The sequence below is a fragment of the Clinocottus analis genome, unplaced genomic scaffold, assembly GCF_023055335.1.
Source record: "Clinocottus analis isolate CAN_PGR_092001 unplaced genomic scaffold, fCliAna1.0.p SCAF_9, whole genome shotgun sequence".
Taxonomy (NCBI): Eukaryota; Metazoa; Chordata; class Actinopteri; order Perciformes; family Cottidae; genus Clinocottus; species Clinocottus analis.
This window is the reverse complement of record NW_027176251.1, coordinates 15,989,888-16,009,601: the sequence shown is the minus strand read 5'-3', so window position 1 is coordinate 16,009,601 and position 19,714 is coordinate 15,989,888. Positions and strand designations below refer to the sequence as shown.

At 44.5% G+C, this 19,714-nt stretch overlaps 1 protein-coding gene across 3 annotated transcripts in view; it reads left to right on the top strand.

The window, feature by feature from the left end:
• Positions 1-2,578: 2,578 nt before the first annotated feature.
• Positions 2,579-19,714, top strand: part of LOC137780870 (plectin-like) — a 60,447-nt gene continuing 43,311 nt past the window's right edge. For 2 of the 3 annotated variants that reach the window (XM_068569183.1, XM_068569182.1), the window contains exon 1: positions 2,579-6,691. In XM_068569183.1, the coding sequence (XP_068425284.1) occupies positions 2,923-6,691 (3,769 nt within the window). In that variant the 5' untranslated portion in view covers positions 2,579-2,922. The remainder of the gene's footprint in view (positions 6,692-19,714) is intronic. The other variant, XM_068569181.1, reaches the window with a different exon arrangement.

The following is a 19,714-nucleotide window of genomic DNA, read 5'->3' as shown; positions in this document are numbered from 1 at the left end:
AGTCTATTTCTAATGATTTACTATGCTGCTACCGCCACTCTGAAACCTAGACACAGCTATTGTAAGCACCAGGTCGCTGTGAAAAGCAGCGGCACCGTGTTCATAGCCGGGGTTTGTCAGGCCGGGCAAGGCTGTATTCCTCTTAAAGCCGGGCATATTTAATATTTGGATGGCAGAAGGGTACTGGGCCTCGAGCCAGAATTCGGGTCACCGGGGGAAGTTTGGAGTTCACTGAGCACTTTGTGCATAAACAGTGCATGAAATCCCACTGATGGGCCAGCAGATCAAAGCACCATGCATGGTGATGCAGAGTACCCCCATTTTAACACTTAGTTGACTGTCGTATCATTGGATCTGATGTATTTAGTTATTTTCTATCTGAATAAGTTCCTTATATTGTTTTGCATGACCTCTACAACGGCCAGCTCGACATTCAGCAGTGTGCCACTGAATACTAAACAGGTTGAGTAGTAAAATGCCTCAAAATCCTCCTCATGTCACTTCTACACACCTATCATAAGCAGGATCACACACAGTGAGCTTAATCAGCTGTCATCACCACCGTCACGCCTCTGTTTCAACCTTAAGCAACCTGCAGCAAGTCAGTGATAAAACATTTGTTTTGTAACACAGAGGAATACCGTGTCTTGTACAATGCACCTGAGGACACCTGTGTTCCTCTTTTGAAAACTCCTCCAGGCTATCTGAAAACTGAATCATAAACATTACTCAAACACTACTCAACCTGTTGTAGCTCCACGGAAGATGTTATACCTTAAAGGATGTTTCATTGCATATCTGCTATAGGTGGAGTGCTCACAGGTTTTGAGGCGTCACCCCTTACACAGATGCTTAAGAACTGTTGAAAGACAGGAATTGTTTTCATGACGCTATTAGTAGGCATACGTGTCAGCACAGTACTGCCAGCAACAGTTGTTTTTTCATCATGTTTATATTTCATGTTTAAGCATATCATTTTTTGCCCTCACAACATTCCCAATTGTTCCAGTTGCTCTCGAAAGCTTGACGATGTGCTGAATGGTTTGTTTCAGATCTGTGTCTTTGCAAATATCTCTGATTAGTCGCTTTGCTTAATGACATTTTAGTCCAGCTGTCCAGGAGAGCAACTTTATGCTCCGCTGCAGCCCTGAAAGCGGATATGCGACCTATTGGGAACTAGCTCACTTGGTTTGACTGTTGCCATGGCAAGCAAAAAAGAAAACAGTTTTCAGCACGTGTTTTGCATGTGTAATAGCGTGTGTGGTTTCAACCAACAGGCGGAATGCATCATTTCATCGCAGCCACAGTTTCGCAACTGGATCGCTGTGTTCCAGCACAGTACCGTGCACTTACTCTACTCCTCAGAGTATATGTTTTTCCCCCTCTTTGTAGCGGGACGAGTGGGCATGTACTCCTCCGCTGTATCCAGCAGTGCTCAGTTTTTCCCTTCCAGTTTGACTTGGACACGGGCCGGGAGAGGACCCTCTCACTGACACAGAGAGACGAACGGGAGACAGATGTACAGAAGGGAGAAGTGATCTCGGGATAGAAATCTGATATCATGTTCCTGGGAGCGCTGGAAAGGTTAGCTATAATGTGCAGCTCTTTATATAGTTGTGCAAGCCACAATCTTGGTCACCAGCTAAGCCGAGGCTTGAAGCCTGAACGTTAGCTGTCTGAAGTAGCAACACAACTTTAGAGTGCTTTACAGCCTGTTGCATCATTTTAATGAGCTGCAATGGGAAACACTTACTAGTCTGTCATTTCCCTCGCTTGGTCTCTTGGTGAATCTCCAACAAACACAGACATGAATAGAATCTCTCTCTCTTTCTCTCTCTCGTATCAAACTACCAGTGTGTGAGTTAAACTGCCACGGCAGTTTTGTCCTGATCCCAAAAATACACTAATGGTGATTGAACCTTTTCTCTTCAAATGACATCTTTCCCTTTGCACTTTCAAAAGGCTGTGTGACATGGGATCCCAAAGCCACACCTTGTGCGTGGAGTAAAAGCTCCCCAGTGATACCTGAGCGGGAAAAGTGTAAAACTAGACTTGCCTTTGACTTGATAAGTGACATAGATGCTCAGCGATAGATGCATGCCAAGTGGATGACTATCTTTTCTCTAAACTAATCCCTGTTTAGAACAGCCCATTACTGGGCGGGTGTGTGTGTGTGTGACTGCCGCTCGTGGTGTGTGTTTAGAGGTGTGTGTACACTACGAAGGAGGCGTCTGCTATTCGTGTGTGGTTGGGCGTCTCAGTAAAAGTCACAGAGCTGCAGAACATGTGCTCAAACACACTTCATAGGTGTGTTGCTCCATTCATTTGACTTTGTGCTGATTGATTTGAATCAATTTATTGCGTACGCCTTTTTTTTTCCTTCGCTTCTTACTTCCTGCAGTACTATTTACTTTAGTGAGAATTTTTTTCCACGGCAGATTTTCCCTAAGAAATAGAGAGCGAAGGTAGGAGGAGCCCGACTGAGAAGTGTGGCTCTCTCTCTCTCTCTCTCTCTCTCTCTCTCTCTCCCTCTTTCACTCTCTCACTCACACTCTCACACACACGCTCTCGTTCCATTCTGTCATTGCTATCTCGGCAGAACGGAGACTGTTCATTTCCAGCCACGCTGAATGTGAGGTGGAGACAGCACACGTTTGACTTTGTTTAAGTCCAATTTCACAGAGGAATATTCTTTTTTTCTTCACGACATCCAAAGGATTGGCAAGAACGAAGAACAGAAAGTAAGATAAAAAGATTAAAAGGATTCCTTCTACTTTTTTTCTAACTGAATTAAGAAGCATGTGACAGCCGGTTTTGCCACTGGATTCTTTCAAACTACAGGACGTGAGATTGTTATTTATGATCCTTTCATGTTGTGATTTTCAGTATTACATTTGAGGCAGCACACTGACATAAAACACAATGGTTGCTGGAATGCTGATGCCCATGCGGGAACTGAGGGCCATCTATGAGATCCTGTTTAAAGATGGTGTCATGGTGGCCAAGAAGGACAAGAGGCCTCAGACCAAGCACCCTGAGCTAGAAGATGTGGGCAATCTGCAAGTAATCCGTGCCATGGGGTCTCTCAAATCTCGGGGCTATGTGAAGGAGACATTTTCCTGGAGACATTTCTACTGGTACCTGACCAATGAGGGCATTGTTTACCTGCGTGACTACCTCCACCTGCCCTCTGAGATTGTCCCCGCTTCCCTGCAGAGGATCAGGAAGCCAGCCGCCTCCCTGGCCATTGGCCACCGGGCCGCACATGTCCAATCTGTGGACGGTCCTACATCTTATGTTCCCAAGCCAGGGCGCAGGGGCGAGGCAGAGAGCCAAGAGTCTCTGACTGAGCGTCATGGCTACCGCCATAAGATGATGGGTCCCGGAGAAAAAGAGAGCTACTCTGATCGGACCCCCAGGTTTAGGGGTCGTCCTCTGGCTGCAGAGCCAGTCAAGCCCAGAGCATCATGGGAAGTGGAGGACCAGCCTCAGCCTCCGTTTAGGAGGGGGAACGGCTTTAGAAATGAGGCAACAGCGATGGAGGAGAGCAAGGTAAGAAGAGTCTCTCGCCAGAGTCCGGATGTGAGCAGTGAGAAGCCAGCAGCAACATCACAGGAGAGAAGAGTGTCTGAAGTCCAAAAGGAGAGGGTGCCAATGTCTGTCCAGGTTCAGAAAGCAGCTTTGAAACAGGATGCGCCGCAGAGCACTCTGTCATCAGTGTCCTCCAAGACAGCCCTACCATTTACTGTGGCTTCAGGTGCTGCAACATCAAAGATTCCAGCTGAACCCTCTTCTCTTAAAACAAATAAAGAAAAGCTTAAGATCGCAGATGAAAAAGCTTCCATTAAGCCTGGCAGTGTAGTAACAAGCAATTCAACTATCACAACGCTTCTTAATACAGAGATCAAAGAGGAAAAGACAAAAAAGTTGGCAGTGGATCCAATTAGACCTGCAAAGCCCCAAACCACCAGTCTGCTTACTGCCACTGCCGTCCCTGTCCTCACAAAACCTGCAAATAAAGATGTCAATGAAGAGATAATACAAAATGTGATTGTTAATCCAGTCAAGGTCAAGGCTTCAGCAAAAACAGTAACTGAAAATAATGCCAAGACAATTATCACAATGGCTTCTGCTCAGGAAACCTCCAAACTCCCAGCTGCTACTTCCACTTCCACCGCTGTCATCCCCAAACATGTCAATACAGATCTAAATGAAGAGAAGACAAAAAAGGTGATTGTTGATCTAGTTAAATCTTCAGAGGTCAAGGCTACAGCTCTGCCAGGTATTACAGTGTCTGCTGCTCAGGAAACCTCCAAACTCCCAGCTGCCACTCCCACTCCCACACCAGAGGTCAAGGCGACAGCTCAAACAGCAACTAATGACATAAATGCCTGGCCAGGTATTGCAGTGTCTGCTACTCAGAACAGCTCCAAACTCCCTGCTGACAATGCCACTTCCAACCCTGTCATCACAAAAGCTGTCAATGAAGAGAAGCCTAAAAAAATAAAGGTTCAGGAGGACCAAGTTAAACCGGCAGAACTGAAGGCCCCAGTGCAATTCAAAATGGATCACGAGAAGGTCAAGAAAACTGCAGAAATAACTGTCACTCAGGAGACCACCAAACCACAGCCCGACAATACCACCAGCAAGCCAGCAAAAGAGATCTCTAAAGTAAAAGTCACTCAGGAGCCCATTGATGCCAAAGTGACCTCAGTGAATCTCTTAGCAAAGCCCAAAACTAAGGAAGTTCCCAAGAAAACTACAAAGGTGACTGAGTCCTCAATAATTGAAGTTAAAACTACCATTATCACAACGACTTCCTCAGCACCTATGGCCTGTTCTGAAGACGCAAAACCCATCAAAGGGAGAGCTACAGAAACAGAGATCATTACAAAACATGGGAAAACGGATGTAAAGGTGACTCCTCATGTCCAGAAAGATGAAAAACAGAAAGAGGTACTTAAAGTCTCAGTACAGGGTGACACATCCTCTCAACTCAGTCAAAAAGTTGCCACCACAGAGGTGGTTATGGAAACCAAACAAATGGTTGAGGGAACCTCTAAATCAAAAAGGAAGAAAAAGAAATCTCCAGGTGACAGTTTAAAGACTACCAATGCTGAGGAGCTGTCTGACATTAAGTTGGAAAAGGAAAAACCCTGTATAGGCAAGATGCTTGAGGAGGTGGCTGAAAATACCCTCCAACCCACACCACTGATGACCTCAGAGCCGCTGAGCATGTGTACCAGCATGAAGACTGGGGGACCTGTAGAGGAATATAGGGCTCAGGCTAAAATAGATATAGATAGCAATGGGGGGGAAATGAAGGAAGTCCCTAAACAAATTCCAGGGAAGCCAATCATGGAAGTTCCTAAACAAACTCAGGACCAAAGTATTTTTGAAGTAGCGTCCCTGCCATTAGATCAGACTCCAGCAGTGCCCCCAGTGGAGCGTCCCGACGGTGCACAAGTTAAAGGGAAGGTTGAGGGAAGCAGTGTCAGCATAATAACACATGGACCGTCATGCTCCGAGGATAAGTTAAACGCTAAATTGCCCCACATGGAGCCAGTGAAATCTGAGGGAATGACTGCAACTAAAGTGGAAACAGTGACTGTGCAGAAAATAACCCAAGTGGAGCTCATACAAGAAAGTCCTAAGCCTGAGGGCAAAAGCCCTGCGGCAGCGTCTGAATCTCAGAAACCCACAGTTGACACTAAGTCTCTTTTAACTACAGGGAAAGCTGCAGAGGAATCTTCAAAGGGTAAAAAGAAAGGAAAAGGGAAAAAGCAGGCTCAGGCAACAGTATCAGAGACCATAAACACCAAGCCTGTGTTTTTGCCTGAAGCAGAGGCATTAGCGTCCACCGATGTTACACTATTGCCCAAGTGTACGGTTAAAGACAACCGTGTCACGACCTCCGAAGTGACTGAATTGATCGTTTCTCCCAAGAAGACCCCCGAAAGAATGTGCAGCGAGGGAGCCAGTCAGGCAGCAGCTGTGCTCTGTGAGGCCCCGGCAGACAAAGGGGAGGTGGAGCCATCGGGGCTCTCTGCAGAAAAAATCAAGCGGGAGGTTCCGAAACCAAAAACATCCTCCACTGTGAGGGAAGCACCCGCAGCCGGAGAATTCGCGTCAGCAGCACCAGTGGCGAGAGCAGAGGCAGCTGCAGCTCAGGCACAGGCCAGCCCCCTCGGCAAGCAAGAGGAGCCTCCCAGAGTTGCACAACATTCAGCCCGTCAGGCAGCAGAGCGCAGCACAGAGAAAAGGCTCTCTTTTGGTGAGGCCTCGAAGCAGGAGGAAGAGAAGAAGAGTGACTTGGCGGAGGACACACCCTCTCCCACTGCCACACCCGCAGCTGCCAAGCTTGACCAGCTTCACCTAGGGGACACCTGCGAGGCCGCCAGCCCTGACGCAGACGAAGCAGCCATGAAGAGGAAAATTGTAGTGGTTGAGGAGATAGTTGAGGTGAAGCAGGTTATTAGTCCAGAGGACAGTGGGGAGCAGTCTCCTCCTCCACCTGTGCAACTGGAGGAGGAGGACGAGGAACTGGACCTGGATGTTCTGGAAGAAATTGCCATAGAGCGGGCACTTTTTTCGGCGCCGGGGTCCAGGGTGCAAGGAGCCTCACCTGAGGGAACCTGGGACCACTCACTGGACGAGCCAGAGGAGAAGACATGGCCACACTTCATTGAAGGTTTGTTTGAATGTGTGCCAAATAGCCCGCTTCCTACGTGGTCTGACTTTCGCTTTGCATGTGATGTAATTGCTCTCGCAGCTGGGATCCCACCTTTCTTTGAAGTGTGGGAGGTCTTAGGTTGGTTGCTTGATGAGGGCTCTTCTGCTGCCCTTGCACATTGTCATATACTTAAACTCCGAAGAATATAATTGTCTATCTCTAACTCCTCTTCCTAAGTGTTATTTGTGGTGATTTGATCCCAGTTTATGGCTTAAAGTTACATGCTACAGAGCCCAGCCTCTACTTTTGTGATGTGGACGAGAGGCTTTCTCTCTTGAGGGGTGTTTTCATTGAGCTAGTGAGAAGAGTCAGTTGAGATTTGGCTGGGATTTAATTATCCATGTGTTAAAATAGACGAGGGCATCTGTACCACAGTGTGTTCGAGACGCTGTCAGATTTCACACAGGCATTATCACGTAATCGTAGGTGAAAGTCATACTTAAAAGCTATGTATAAAACTATACCTGGGCACTAAGTAACTGAATAATACCTATAATTTACCACACTGTTTACATGCAGAGTGTATTTTAAAGTGGCACTCATAATTCTGCTTTAACAAACTCCCAAAAATCCCTCTTTTTCGGGTGTGGTACTGGTAATATATTGAACTCTGCACATGTGTCCGTGAAGACGGTAATCTCTGGCGCTTCCCCTGAGTGTTAGACCTGCAGCCATTCCAACAAGGTGGGGCTGTTTGCTGAGATTCGGCCTCGCCTGTTCCCTGCAGAGACAGTAGTGTGTGAGCTAAAGCCAGAGGCAGAGAGGTGTGGTGCTTTTGGGATCATTTGTCCCCTCTGCTCCAGTAAGACTGTGTTCCTGGCACTGTTTTTTATATTTGTTGCTTGTGTTTGGCTCTGTTTCTCATTTCAGCTTGTCTTGTATAGAGGAGATAGGCCTTGCATACCATTATGCAATGGCATGCGTAGGATATGGGAGTTATGTAGACATTGTGATAACAGGAGTATATGATAGCCTCCTTTGCTGAATCTGGAAAATAACAGTTCCACAACTCCCTGAAAACTGGTGCCAGTTAGTTCTGCTGAAGTGAAACTCACGAATCACGTTTCTAAAGCATATTCATGTGATTGGGGGTTTTGGATGATGCCTAATCCCTGATGTTTAATATTTCCTAACTTTCAAAAAGTGATATTGCGTGTTGTTTTGACTATCATGTGCATTCGGGTGTGTGGCAAGGACTTCACATGGGCGTTGTCTTTTGTGGGTGTGAGCAACAGGACAAAGAGTCAGGAAGTTGGAAGAGCTTGCTCACAGCTCTCATGGTGTGTGTGTGTGTGTTTGGTTCCACACGTGACAGTCAATCTGGATCCAATTATCAGCCTGGACCCTCGACTCGATCTGTGGTACTCATCAGGGAAATGTGTCCCGTCTGCACTTCGATGAAGCGTATATGTATAACTCACATGTACATGAAACACCATATGCAACTAATCAGAAACAGAACAGCTTCAACATCTAAAAAACTGAATAAAAAGAAGCATTAACAAAGACCTACATTTTGCATTTAATTAAGGAGTTCTATGGTGCTTTCAGAAGTGGACGGAGCAGTGCCAGTCTGTCAGATGACCACAGTGTTCAGTGACCCACTGCTGACATCTGCTGTCCATTACCAACCATTGTCATCGGTCACATAGACCAAATGCTACAGCAATGATCAGTTTCAAGTGTCTGTATTGCACATCACGTAGTGGCTGAGCCTTGTTGGCCTCTGTTTGGTTATCAAGCTTTGCATCAAGCAACTCTTTGCACCCTTTCCTTCTGATCTGGGCTCAGATATGATGTGAGAAAGGTATACATAGGTACAATTCGCAGTGCTGCAATCCCCCCCCCCCCAGTGTGGTATTCTTGGTATGTTAAATAATCAAATAGCTGTCAGCAGACACAGTTACACCCTGGGACATAGTTGCAGTGAGGCATGTCTGCTTTTGTCTTGCTGCGGTCTGTGTTTCATTGCATCGGTGATGTGGAAACCGGAGAAAAAAGGCAAACATTGAAAAAAGAGGGCTCCTTGAACTGGTTTGACAGGAACACTTTGACATTACATGCAGCACTTTTGATTTCTTGAATGGAGGGCGCTGTACGTGCTCTGTCTGAAATGGACACTCATGAGAAGTTGTTTAAACTCTGCCCACACATGGCACCAGGGGCAATTAGACTAAATCACATCCCAGACATGGCACTGAGGCCCTCCATGTTGTGTGTGTGTGTGTGTTTTTTTTAAATCCTAAATCATGCCGAATGCATACTTGAGTGAGTGGTTAAATGAAGAGCTGCAGTACCGCCTCGTGTCTTCCATTATGGCGGCTCGTCATTTTGATGTTATGACTCACCCACACTGTTCTCAAATCTGAGAGCTTCAGTTATGAGCCTGACCTTTTTTGAGTTAGAAAAAGCAGAAAAAAAAGAAAGGAAGGCATAATTCATGTTCTCTCATTTTATCTATCAATAGCTCGCGTTGTGAGCTGGCAGCTTGAGTCGAGTCTGCTGCTGCTGTTTTGGCTTTTGCTGTTGACCACCAGCGATGTTTGCCTCAAAACAAAGTAAATGACCTCAGCTGCCGTGCTGACCCGCTGACTCACTTAAGACGTCGTTGCACCCACAAGTGTCGCAAACATATCGGCCTACCTCATGCACCGGTTGTTTGTGAGCCTCCCAATGCCGGAGTTAGACGTGTTGGATGTCAAGTTGGATCACGCTCCATTGCAACTTAATGACTAAAGAGACTGGACAGTGACGCAGAATCAGGAATCTGTTAAAGCAACACAACTTACTGCGAACCGAACCCTGGAAACGACAGGGATCGATAGCATGTGGAATATATTGAGGGTTTGGTCAAGATGGTTAGGATGTTAGTCATTTCCCAGAGCACATGTTTGGCTGGATTACAGGCGCTGACTAACTCCACTTCAGTTTTGTAAGTGAGTTGCAGGAATAGCTGCAGTTCAGCATTCTGGTATCAAATTTGACTTTTGTGTTTTTGACCATGCTTTATTGTATTTTCCCAAGGGATACCCCGCCACCTGTTAAGTCAAATGGCGCCCCAGCAGTGTCATGGGTGTAGATTGAGACGAGAGGTATATCTCCTCCCCCCCCCCTCTGGGCGCGAGCTTCAAATAGCTTTCGGCTAAGTGCCTAAACGTGAATGTTGTGAAGGCACATGAGGATGTTCGCAGGGGGAATTCCCTGCGATCCTCGGTAAAGCCCCCTGCGTTGGTTCTCGGTATAGCCGGGCATCCGTCTATAGTGTCCCTGAGGAGACAATCACAACTCTACTCTCCAGACGCTTGGGTGGAATTGCTTTTAGCGTGACAAAGACATGGAACCAGTTGTCAACACTGAGCCTATATGCATATATTAGAAGCCACTATATTTAGAGAATGTCGTGCATTGCTGTGATCCCAAAAGCAATCGGGGATGAACATTGAGAGCTCTCTTCCATCTGTCCATCACTAAACTGTCCTTCACTAAACTGTGTGTGTGTGTGTGTGTGTGTGTGTGTGTGTGTGTGTGTGTGTGTGTGTGTGTCTATTGCTAATTTTTCCATCAGTCCTACTTTGCAGTCTTTATATTTACCGGCTTCGTCGCTATTCCTGTCAACTTGGTGTAACTGCCGGTGCCTTTTCCCATAGTGACACTTAATATATCCAGTCAACCCATCTCATTGACAGTTTTAAGGTCAATGAACAGGATGAGCAGAACAGGATGAAAATCCTGCCTCACCAAACAAGAACCATCACGAAAGCTATCAAAGATTGGGAAATCCAAAATGGATTTGTATTTTTTGCTGTATCACGCTACGTCCCATGTCATATGTGGTTTTATCATCAAAAATCTAATGTCCAAATGATATGCTCTGGCGTATGCTGAGAGCCGTTTTTTTTTTCTGGCGCAGAGCTGGAACTTAATTTCATGGAATTAACCGTCCATCACCATCATCCTCAAAGAGAAACGGGAAGCGAGGGAGGGAGGCTTGTGTTTTGTGGAGGTCGTCTCTAGGGGGCGAGTGCAGCCAAGTGTCCCGCCAGAGCTCTTCCATCAGTTTCTAACTGTGACACTGTGTGATCATCTGGCTTTGGTTGGTATTTATAACCCCCAGTCAGCTTTAGCCAGCCCCCCACCCCTCTCCACCCTGCGTCGCCCCTCGCCCCAGCCCCTTCGCCCCTACCCTGGCGTGTCGTCCCTCCTCCCATGGCCACGGGAGAGAGCAGGCTGACGGATCCAAGCAGCAGGCAGCAGCCTGTCAAAATCCAACACAACCGAGAAACGAGGCGCTTCAGAGCCAACAAACGGCGGCGTCTCCCGTCCTCTTCACTCCCCCTCCGTAAAGCTCTCCTTGTCTTCGCCCTCGTCTTCCTCTTCCTCCCCGGGCCACCTCTTAGATGAAGATCATACCTGGTAGGTCCACCGAGTGGGGTTGCTGTGGCGTGTGTCTAACTGCGTTTGTCCATCCGTGCTGCTGACCGCTGGGGAGTTTAAAAACAATCTTTTTATTGGCAAACGCCCCCATGTGAAGTCTTGTTGTGTTCCCGTGGGCCCACTCGAACGTGGCCGACACAGACTTTTATCTAAGAGCAACCTTGAGCACAGATTCTGTTCCAGATTTAAACATGTGTACAACGTGACTGACTTGAATCATGAGCTTGGCTGGCTTCTATATTTTCCTTTATTTGATGGCATGTAGGTAGAAGTGGGAAAGGGCAGGGGTTGAGGAGAGAAATGTCCCCCCTCTCCCGCTCACTCTCTTCAGGAGGTGTCATTCCTGTCAATCATGAAACCTGACGGGCGTCAACACCCTGAGATGATTTACAGAGTATATTTTACTCATCTTCTGAGAGAGGGGGCTTTTTTAAACCAGCTGCGTCATCGCTTGCTACTTCAAGATATTTAACTAGCGATACCGTTGAAGGGTGTTGCAATAATCCCAAAGTCCTTGTGGGTTGACTGTAGCAATACCTGTCATTGCTCAGATGGCTTTGATCGTATTCTCCAAAAATGGGTTATCTGCCAAGATTGACGAGCCCCGCCGGCGGGATGACCTGAAGTAGCCGTTGCAAGATTGAGTGAGTCACCGAGGTGCATGTGATAAGCAACGTGAACACACCATGTGTTGTTTTTCATTTTTATTTCATACAGAAAGAAGCTGAACCCATTAGAAAGAGATACTTTTTATAGTGTGGATCAACGACGAAAGTGGATCCAGAAAACACATTTAATTGACTCTCTGCTTTGGAAAAGAAACCAGGTATTTCGTAATGTGGGAAGTTGCTCTTGGACTGAAAACAGCCCTTTCGTAATAGCTGTAGACTCGAGCAGATTAAAAATATATATATATATTTAAATGCCCCTGCTACTAAAACTCTCTTCCAAAACTAAAAACTTTCTGTCTTGGACGAACAGCGGTTTCTAACCTTTTGCATTTATGCTCTTGACGGTGTGGCAGGGACCTTTTTTTAAAAGGTCCCTGCCACACCCACCCACTCGGGGTGTTGGAAAGCAGCTGAACAACTGCGGTAAAGCAGACCAGACTTTCAGTAATAGCTCTACAGACCGGAGCAGCAGGAATGCGTCCATTATTATAATTTGTTTTTTTTAAATGTCCCTGCCACGCCCAAACGGACCCCCTGCTCTCTCCCAGCAAAGGCCCACCTGTCACCACAGCACGGGCTCATCGCCTGATCCCCTCCTACTTATCTCTTTCTGTCCCAACAAATGCCTTCGAGCCCCCCAGGAATCACTTTCCCCACCCTGGTGGTTTTGGGGCCCTTAGTCCTCCTGATTTTATACTGGCGCTTGAGACAACACAAGAGTAAAGGTAAGAAAGGCAATTTTGTAAGGAGTCAAATCTCTTCCTCTCTCAGTCCAAACAGAGTTTTAAATGCAGATTTTGGTTCTAATACTGTCTCAGCAGGATGTAATTATGTCCTTTTTCATGTTTACGCCTGTTTTTTTATTACCTTCTGTCTCAGTCATATTTCTAATGCCGAGAGGTCACACACAACTTCACATGCGGTATGTTTACCCTGTACACCAGTCACGTTTATGTGTGCCCTTGAGACCGGTCGGAGGTGCCACCGGGCCTTTTATGTGTCACTTTTCGCAAAGTGGCTGCTCCTACTCGCAACTCGAGATTAGCTCCCCATTACGCTCAGATCGCGTTGGAGGCCTTGTCTATTTGGCTCCTGTCGCAGTTGCCCTGGGGCCACTGGCCTGACATGTCACAGCGCTTTGATATAAACCAGTCCAGACTCCGTCAAGCTGAACTTAGCTGACTTTCCCGTGTTGTGCTGCAGACCGGCAGATGAGCGCTGGTGTAACAATTGCTTCCTGGGTTCCTCCCAAACCTGTCCTGTCAAGTTTGGTCGCAGATCAAAGGTGTGTGTAGGTGTGTGCTTGCTGATTGGTTTCCTATTGTCTCTTTAGACAGATGGATGTCTTTGTCTCAGTATTGGTTTAGTACACAATCCTCCTGCCAGCCTTTGAACCGGCAGTCTTACAAAATACATAAATCAATGAATCAGCTCCCAACAGACTGTAGATTAACAATAAGCTGTTTGATCCTGCGGATTTCACATTACTCTTTGATTGCAAAAGTTTTGATGTATTACTCCCAAGTTACTCAATGACTCACCTTGAGATTTTAGCCATGCTAGTGGTTTTTATTCCGCCTTGTTCTCGACTGAAATATCTCCTTCGGATCCGTTGGCATGGGATTGTTTACATACATCCCCAGAGGATGAATTCTACTGCTACACATCCCATGACTTTTCCTTTACTTTATCCAACCCTGCTAAAAAATTGAATTAGCAGTGTGTTTAGTAAATGGTACTATGCCAGCACATTCTACTCAGACGTTGCATGTGCTTTACTTCGTACTCGCACACAAAAGAGCATGGGAGTCACCGAAGCGTCGCTATAATCTTATCTAATCTGATCTGTGATTAAAAGGAAAGTGGCTGCGGAGAAGGACTTGGTATGAGGAAACTGGGCTGAGATCAAGTTTATGTGTGACTCGGCTTCCATCTGGTATTGTGATGTAGCGGTAATGATGATTTTTATCGACGCTTGGCAGTCTGTAGGTAAAACTAATAATAGGATCATTGCTGACTAAGGATATATATATAAATATATATATATATATATATATATATATATATATATATATATATATATATATATATATACTTTAAATGTACTATTACTACATTGTATATTAATGAAGAGGCATTTTGACCCTTCTGAAAACATACAAAAAGGTCACTTTTGCAATGAAGTTGTGCCACTTGATATTTTGCACACCCATTCTTCTTAAAGTGCCTTGACATACTTAACATCCAATCTTGGCTGTTTTCCTATTGGTTCCATGACCTTGACATTACCACGCTCTATGCCCTAATGTTTTATTCTCTTGGATGCTGAAGAGTTAAATGCAGCTGCTCCATGTGGTAATCTGTGCTGTGGGAGGCTCTTTCTAGTCTTAGCTGTCCCCTTTTCACTGGCGTCCATTCAGCACAATGACAAAACCCAGTCCTCTGGTCGGCCCCTCGGCTCGGGCTATCGCCTGTTACATCTTCCAGTCAGATGCAGCACGCCTTGCTGTGCGTGCAGAGGTGAGAACACCGATCTGAACATGCCCCTCCGACCACGCTGGAGTCAGCTGAAAGGTCATGAGGGGGCCTGGAAGAGGGGGGCACAGCTGAGTTGGACTGTAAATACTTGTTGTGTCACATACACAAGGTGCATCACTCTGGGTGTTCTTTCGCTAAACTTTGACCTTTCTCCTGTTTGTTTGTTTTGCTTTCCTCCGGAGGGTCCAGGGGGATATACCAAAGCAGATGTTCTCACTCAAGCTCATATTTTGTTAATTTGGGTGTTGCAGCGGCATCATATCTGATATTACATCTATATTAAATGAGGGAATTTCCTGAGAGTTTTTCTTCGGGCTGTTCATGGGACGTTACATTTATTTTCATGACTCGTCGGTGGAGACTCCATCTCTCTTAGCGGAGAGTGGAGAATGTGTCGATTTTTTTTTTTTTTTTTTTTTACAACGCTGGTAAAGTGTTAAATCCTGCTAAGCCCACAAATGCCATTTGATCACACACACTGCCAAACAAATGCTTTAGTAAGCGATGAATGTAAGCCACACAGACAGACAGACAGACAGACACACACACACACACACACACAAACACACACACACACTATTGTGGTTGATCTCTGGCTCTGGCTTTGGCCTGATTTGTGGAAAAGTCAGCGTTCTTCCTGGAAACAACCGCAACTCCTACTCTGGAGCAGCCCAGCTACTTTACTGTATACCAGTCTGCGTGTGTGTGTGTGTGTGTGTGTGTGTGTGTGTGTGTGTGCCTGCATGTGTTTTTCCAGTACTCATGAGCGTCGATAAACCGCCTGGACAGCCTACACCACTGTGACTGCCGCTGATGAACCAGTGGGTATGAGTCATAAGATAAACAGTGAACTTGTGCCTCGTAAGAACCCAAACGGGTTGTGGATACACATCGTATGTCCTCCTGGAATAGTAAACAAACCTAGATGAGACAGAAAGACATCACACATCACACATGTATTTATTATTCATGAGCAGCACTGGGACCATGGATACACATCCGGTCCTGTGCTGGGAGGTTGTTAGACCTCTTGTGACCTCCATCTGGGATTTCTCAGTACTCCTTGGAGTATATAGTGTAGTACGCAGTGACATCATCAGCAGTTTATTTAAAGGTGAGGATGTCACTTTATGACTGTGGTCTTTGTATGTAGTTATAGTGATTAATGTACAACAGAAAACATCAGAGTCAAATAAACAAAGTGTGATTGCAACTGCATGTTGATAGTTTCTCGAGTCATTTTTCATGACTTTTTGTCAAACTGTGCCTCAATGCAGTGCCCCTTTCTCGAGATGACCAATCTGTCAGCTCTGCTCAGTTGGAGCTGTCACAAAACCAAAATGCTAAAGTCGGTACGGTACACAACTTTAATGATTGATACCACTCTCACGTCTGCCTGTTCAATATGAAGCTTCAGCCAGTTAGCTTGTTAGCATACAGACTTGAAGCAGCTAGCTTGGCTCTGTCCAAAGGAAATAAGTTGTTGGCCCGGGTCAGTGTTTTTCTTGAGTGTCGTCACCACAAGGTTGCAACCAGCTGAGACTGCAGACTGAGTAACTGTGCCTGGCTAAGAAATAGTCCAGCACATGTCTAGGCTTTCCCTCTGCCTTTATGCTAAGTTAAGCTAACGGCTGCTGGCAGTATATCTTCTTTTTGAATCATAGATAAAGACTGTGGTGTCAGATGAGAACTTGGTCAACTAGTTTCGATCAACGTTTTCTGTATGAATTATAGCCATCCCTTTTAATATCTATGGTTGTACTAAGATATTATGGCCAATATTGCAATACTCTTCTCTTTTGTTTACCATATATTAAGCTCATGTCTCAAAATGTCCCAAATTGCAGCTGTGTCCATTCTGAGGTTACAAGGATATGATGTCACTTGAATCAAACTCCAGACTTTATTAACACAACCTGGAAAGTCTTGAATTTGGTATTCTTGAGTCCAGTTATATTGCATATCTTCAGGTCAACAGGATGATGTTGTTATTCCGAAAATGCTGCTCTGCGAGTGACTGTGAACATGTGACGAGCTCAGGGAGCATCCCGTATGGTCCTAGGTCAGAGGTCAGCGCCCTGTAAGAAGAGTTCACAGCACATTCAGGTCACTTTTCCTTTTAAATGTGACCTAGGAAGAGCTCACTATGCCCTGTCGTAAATTGCCACATGCTGGAGTTGACAGCTGGAGACACGAGGGACTGCTCCTTTGACCTCACACAAAATCATGACTTTCTGATCGTAACGCAGTCAGAGTTTATTGGTTTGTGTTTTTATTGTATTCAAACAGATCTTTCCTCATGAACGCTGTGCAGCTGAGCGTGTTTTGGGATTGGTTCTGGAAAGCCCAGAAGAGAGAAACCATTAATGATTCAGTAATATATCGGTAGAGAATTGCCTCAGGGCACCCTGAGGATTTACAACTCATCTTTTACTGACAGTGTATGCAAAAACAATTTGAATACAAACACTGACTGTGGACAAATGTTACAGACAACAGATGGATATTTCAGTAACAGGTTAAAACGGTCCATTTTTGGGTTGTATAATAGTAAATATTGAACACGTAACCATCGAAGGACGACTGCAATGTTGCTGTTGTTTAATCCACAGCCTCTGAACATCTGAAAATAATTAATAATTAATATGCAACAAGCGTCCTGTGTATGGAGGATGTTACTTTTACTGTGTATCAAAGGACAAAGAACATGAGCAATAGGAAACTAGTGTGGAATATCTATGGGCAGAGCCCAAGTCGATTAGAGAGTGGTTCCTGTTTCTTTTGAGTCCCATAACACCAGCTGGCACAGATAGATCTAGATCTCCCGTCGGGCCTTAGATGGCCACATCATAGGATCATGAGCGAAGGAATTACCTGCATGAGATGGGCTCATATGGAGAAAGATGCAAACATTTGTACAGAAAGATGTGCTGTGCAGGTGAGTGAAGAGACCTGACGTACGTTATTGACTGTGTGGGTGTGTGTGTGTGTGTGTGTGTGTGTGTGTGTGTGTGTGTGTGTGTGTGTGTGTGTATGGGTGTTGGTTTATCTGTTGATCTATAGTGAGACCACGTGGTTGTTACTGCCAGCGCCACGCTCTATTATTGCAGTTATTGTATTATAAGTGAATAGTTGTTCCCATTCTTTAGTTTTATTACTACTACTAATGATGACAATAATAATGTATGATAATTGATACCATTATTTTTTGTTATAATTATTATAATATTTAAGTATCATTTAATGTAAGCTATAGTTACAATCAAGGTTACAGTCTGTATTAAAATACAATTATATGAGCCTCATAACAATATGGTAACATGATTTATTGATAATAACTGTGGTGTCACAAAAGAATAAGACATTTTCTGTAAATTGCTGTATCATTGTAATCATCGGTTTCATGCTCAATAACGGGCCAGAACAAGCAGAACAATAAGAAGCATAAAAAGCTTGCAAACATGGATGTAATCAATGTTCGATTTGAAATATTTGAACTGGACTTTGGACCTGACCAACACAAATATGGCATTTTGATGTAAGCATAAACTTATTTATGAGAGAAAAAACTCCACTGGCCCTCTTAAAATTTAGATTCAGGCACGAGTGTCCATCAACACCAGTGTTTTGAGATTCCACACTGATGCCTTGAGTGCTCCTTTTTTGTCATGTTTTCAGTGTGGACACAACACAGACTCACAACCTGCTTCACTTGCCGTGGTACGGACACAACAAGCTTGGAGCAGCCTGTGTGTCGAGAGACTTAACTCAGCAAATATATATATATATATATATATATATATATATATATATATATATATATATATATATATATATATATATATATATATGTGTACACACGTGGACATGATACAAAAACAACAAAAAGTATACCAAAAACAACAAAAAGTATACCATAATACTATAATAATATAGCGATTTCCTTTGTAGCAGTCATTCATGTTAACATTGTAGGATGAGCCATTGTTAATAATACATGTAAATATATATTTAATAAATAAATAATGAATACATCAAATAGAAAATAAAGACCTATGCCTTTATTTGTAATGGTAAATTATGGTTTTAGTTGTCTCTGGAAAAAGATTAATTTGTACAAATATTATATTACCCAAAGAAATAAAGGATCTGCTTTCTATTTATTTCAGTCCTGAGGGGGGCGCTCTCATACACTATTTACTACAAGTTATAAACAATGGGTTCATTCACTTTTCTGAACATGGACAGCTGTATTACCGTTTTTCAAATTCAATCTAAAGGAATATTTGTATTTCCTTCAAAGTGTCTATAGATGAAAAAAGCCCCAGGGCTTCTCTCCTCGGGGCGTTTTCTCGTAAATTGAGGTGCTGAGAGATTTGCCTCCGGCTACTGCTGCTGCTGCGATAAATCCCACAGTAAAAGTAAGCTGTATCTCACGCAATGCCTACGTTATGACCATCAACCAGCCCTTTGGCACACCTGTGTTATGATGGGGCTGGGTGGAGGCGACATACCTGTCATAACTGTCTCTCGAAAGCCCCGCTTTGAGGTGTAGTAACATGTCTGAAGGTAATAAAAAGAACTGGGTGTATAGTGCCTAAGAAATTCACTCATTTTATTGGCTCATGTCTTGTTGTCAATGAGTAACTGGAATAGATAGAAAGAGGTCGTTATGGTCAGCATTATCTTTATGAACGAGATAAAAAGCAGCATGCCCACCAGGATGACGACAGCTGTTATCTAAGATAAGACATGTTTTGGATCGGCCGGAAATGTCCATACATGAGAACAATGCCTTCATCTTTTAAATAAGCAACAAATGTTGACTGATCATGATCATATAAACACAATCTTTTACAGTTATATTATACTACTGTAGAGAGTGAAAGGGCATCAGTGTGAAGATTTTGCATCAAGGGGGTTGTTTGAGTTGATATAATTAGTCATTCATCTTATTCCTGCTTCCCTCTGTATAGTTTTACCCAATACATTTAACCCCTGTAAAAACAAAAGTACATATTTGAGTTTGTATTTTGATGTCAGATATCCATAGTTTTTCTCCCAATAACATTGCAAGCGTATTATTAATTTTCCTTTTTTTTTAAAATTATCTTTGTAAATAAGTGTCACTCTTCTTTTCTGCAGATCTTTTTCCTCTTTGTTCATAGCTTCATAGTTTCGGACTCTACTGGGGAGGAACTTTGTATGTGGCTGTGCTCTGGCGCCACCCAGTGGTGAGAAGGGTGTATTGCGTCGTGCCAGTGGGAGAGCAGCGCGTCGAGTGGAAGAACTGGCTTTCCTTTCCACGTGAAATCGGTCGGTTACGGGAGACTCCCGC